We start from the raw sequence: 4,163 nt of genomic DNA, 5'->3' as shown, positions 1-4,163 counted from the left end.
ACAAAGGAGGAGGGTACAATACTTGATAAGAAATGTACTCATTATCTTGCCCATGTAATTGTAACTCCTCTATACAGTATTGTCACAATAGAAATTAAAATTAAAATTATTCCAACAATATGATTTCAATACAATAAAAGAACAAGTATAAAAAATAAGTGAATTTGAAATGGATACAAATAAACAGCTAAATGAAGTAAGACAAACAATGCAATATATATAAATGAGGATTTCAATAAAGATACAGAAATATTAAAAAATAGTTAAACTAAAATTTTGAAAATGAAAACCTATACGAATAAAAAGAACTCAATAGAAAAGAGTGAATCAAATTGAAACAGAATATCAGGGATCAAAGAAAAAGTAGATAGATTAGTCAGATGAAGAACTAGGTGAAAGGTATGAAAAGATTATACAAGCTCACCTTGGGAACTTGAAAGGTCAAACCTATAAACATAGACAGAGAGGCTGAAGAAAAGACCCATGCTAAAACAATACAAAACATAGTCAATAAAATGATGTGAGAATATTTCCTAAATCTTTACAATCCAGGTACAAGAGGTTTTAGAAGAGCAAACAGATCATATCAAAAAAGAATCACTCCAAAACACATTATAGTTAAACATTAAATATTCAGAAACAGTAAACAGTACTGACAGCTGCCAAAGAAAAACAATAAGTCATCTATGGTGGCAAACCAATCAGCATAATACCAGATTTCACAGCAGAAACTTTAAAAGCAAGAAGGGCATAAAGCAATAGAAGGTCAACAACTACCCATCTAGAATACAATGACTGCATTTGCTTATCAGACCTTCCTCCATTCCTGTGCCCTTAATGTCCCTCCTCCAGTGTTTCCATTGCCTGGTATTCGTTTTGATAACAATATGGAATGATTCACAAATTTGAGAGTCACCCTTATGCAGGGGTCATGCTAATCTTCTCTGTATTGTTTCTTTTTATTATATGTGCTGCCTAAGAGAGCACCACACTACAATTTTAAACACATAAAAAGAAGAAACCGAGGCATTCACACTGTGAGACCACAGGACGATACTTTGGGGAAAACACAAAGGTTCAATGCCTCTGTGCATCTGATCATAAAAGAAATATTTATTGGAATGACCTACAGGAAATGAAAATGAGGGTTTTTTCCTTCTTATGCTGTTTTTTGTTTTCTTCCTCTTTGTTCTGTTTGTTCATTTATCTTTTTTTGGGAGTGCAAGGGGAGGCACAGAAATGGAGGGACAAAGGGTGAACAAATGCAGCAGTGGCACTCACCAGACACTGTTCAAAATGAACTATACAACTTGTGGATGGGGTGGGAAGGAAAAACTGGGAGAGAGCCAAGGAAGGGGTGGCAGTGTCCAAGAAGAAACCTACTCCACCTGAATTATGTAACTGTAACCCCTCTGCACATCACCTGTATAATTAAAACTTTTCAACGAAGAAGAATCCTTACAGAGAATAGATCTGATTCAAAATATTATCATGTTTATGTTCAAAATTCATACATACATAAGAACACAGGGTAAACTTCCCTAATGTTATTTAAAAAAAAACTCTACTTAAGATACCAGAATTAACTGTGAAATTCCAAGCTTGAAATCTTTTCTGCCAATCATAATGAAACAAAGATGACCAATAAAATCTATTTTGTTTACACCATCCTGGCTGCCAGTACAAAAATTCAACAAAGCACATTTATAGGTACAAGAATCGGAAAAGCAAGTAGAATCTATTAAACGAGATATTATGGTAATACACTGTAAAATTCCAAACAAATCTACAGAGAATTCATTAGCAATGACTAGTAAATTTCATGAGTCTACATTTCATGAGGTCATCAGAATGATTAAAGCAATTATGTTTCTATATATCAGGTACAAATGATAGCAAAGGCATCATACAAGTAATAACAATCAAGCCAGGCACTGGTGGCTCATGTCTGTAATCTTAGCTGCTCAGGAGGCTGAGATCTAAGCATCATGGTTCAAAGCCAGCCCAGGCAACAAAGTCCATGAGTCTCTTATCTCCAGTTAACCAACAGAAAACTGGAAGTGGAACTGTGGTGCAAACTGGTAGAGATCTAGCTTTGAGCAAATGAGCTCACGGACAGTGCACAGACCAACAAGCATGAAAGCCAATGAAAAACTAAAATAGTAATAGGCAAAGCGCTATGCATTTAAACAAAGTCTATGAATATATTTGTTATCGACTCTATTGAAAACAAAATATTACTTGGAAAATAAAGTAAGGCATAGGTAAATTGGAAGCATGACTCATTCATGAATTGAGGAAATCAAGGTAACATTTTCTCCCAAATTTATCTAAAACTTTACTGGAGGCATAATTTATATCGCAGCACAACATATTGGAAAATTGATAAATAATAAGTTTTTGTACTCATTTGGTAATACAAAAACTAAGCATAGCCAAAAGATCAAGGAGGAGGAGAAAGAGAAGAAATAGGAATAGAAGGAGGAGGAAGAGGAGGAGGAGGAACAGCAGGAGAAACAGCAGGAAGAGCAGGAAGAGGAGGGGAGGAACTAGAAGAAGAAAAAAGACAAGAACAAGGAGAAGTCTCTAAAACAAAATGAATTTAAGGGGCATAACAAAATTGGGATTCACAGTGTGGGATACCGGGGATAAATTTGCATGGATATACAACCCCAAACTTGCTATACCACAACCTCTCCTGTGCAGCCAACTGTGAGACTTTTGCACTCTCTCATGTGGAGGAGAGGAATCCTGCAGTGACCTCAAGAACTCAGGCTCCCTATGGATGCTCAGTAGAAAAGAAACAAGCTCACCTTGGGAATTATGTAGTCTCTGAACTTAATGTCATGGGTCACTGCATGGGGCACGTTCATTGGTAGGAGATCAATGTATCTCTGGATCTCATGCATAACAGCATCTGTGTAGGGCATTTGGCTCCTGTCCTGCATGCAGGGGCTGCGGTGCCTGCCAATCACAAGGTCAATCTCTTCCTTCACTTTAGCTGGTGAGACATAATAAGAAATGGTGAAGTAAGGTTCAATGAAGTAAGGTTACTCATTGTTCGTGGGAGTGTAAACTTGTTCAACCACTTTGGAAAGCAGTATGGAGGTTCCTCAAAAGACTCCACATGGAGGTCCCCTATGACCCAGCAATCCCACTTTTAGGCATTTACCCAAATGCTTATAAACAAGACCACGATAAAGTTACCAGCACAACCATGTTTATTGCAGCATTATTTACCATAGCTAAGATATGGAACCAACCCAGATGCCCCTCAGTAGATGAATGGATCAAGAAAATGTCCCCTTCAGAAAGAATGACATTGTCCCATTTGTTAGGAAATGGAAAGACTTGGAAAAAATTATATTAAGTGAAGTAAGCCAGGCCCAAAACAACTTAGGTACCATGGTTTCCCTTATTTGCAATAACTAGTATAAGTCTGAGTCAAGCAGAAAAGGTCAGGTAAGTTCATGTTAGGGAAATGAACCCTAAGATATGTATTCAAATGTTTTTTTTTCTTTCAGGTGATTGTTTTTAACATATTTATAAGATTATTACTTTGTTGCTTTGTATGTTTCTCCCCCCATGGTATAACCCATTCCTTCTCTGTATCTGAGGTTGGTATAATTTGTGGAGGGGAAGGGAAAAAACAAATTGTTTAAATAGGGATACAGGTAGATACATTTCAACAATGAGATATACAAGTCTTTATGTGGAAAATCAAAATTTACCACTTTAGAGGGGGGGAGGAGAACTCGGTGTGGGGGTGGGGGGAGGATGGGTTGGGATGGGAAGGGGAAACAAAGAAGGAGGCTACAATGCTTGATAAGAAATGTACTCACTATCTTGCCCATGTAATTGTAACCCCTCTGTACAGTGTTTTCACAATAAAAAAAAAAAGGAATGGCGAAACAGGAAGAAAGAGACACATTGATCATAGTAAGTCAGTGCTAAATAGATTGTGATAGTGAATCTTAACAAGATTTGAAGTGAAAAAATTCATATTCCATGGAGTATTAAGACTTCAGCATGTACACACATCCTCCTCCTGCTTAGTAGCATTATAAAGAGTTAATCAAGGCATAGAGGTTAGTTTCTTGTTAAGAAAAACACAAAAAAAGACTATTAATGTACATTTAATATAGTTTATATATTGAAGTAAA

General features: G+C 36.5%; 1 protein-coding gene across 1 annotated transcript in view; it reads right to left on the bottom strand.

Annotated features, from left to right (window-relative positions):
* LOC106001518 (cytochrome P450 2C42-like) overlaps positions 1-3,001 on the bottom strand; it is a gene marked incomplete at its 5' end in the record, with an annotated part of 9,283 nt that extends 6,282 nt beyond the window's left edge. The window contains one exon of the mRNA XM_013036615.1: positions 2,814-3,001. Coding sequence (XP_012892069.1) covers positions 2,814-3,001 — 188 coding nt within the window. The remainder of the gene's footprint in view (positions 1-2,813) is intronic.
* Positions 3,002-4,163: the final 1,162 nt, after the last annotated feature.

This window comes from Dipodomys ordii, unplaced genomic scaffold (assembly GCF_000151885.1).
Source record: "Dipodomys ordii isolate 6190 unplaced genomic scaffold, Dord_2.0 Scaffold304, whole genome shotgun sequence".
Classification (NCBI taxonomy): domain Eukaryota; kingdom Metazoa; phylum Chordata; class Mammalia; order Rodentia; family Heteromyidae; genus Dipodomys; species Dipodomys ordii.
The sequence above is the reverse complement of the archived record's forward strand: the minus strand, read 5'-3'. Positions and strand labels throughout refer to the sequence as shown.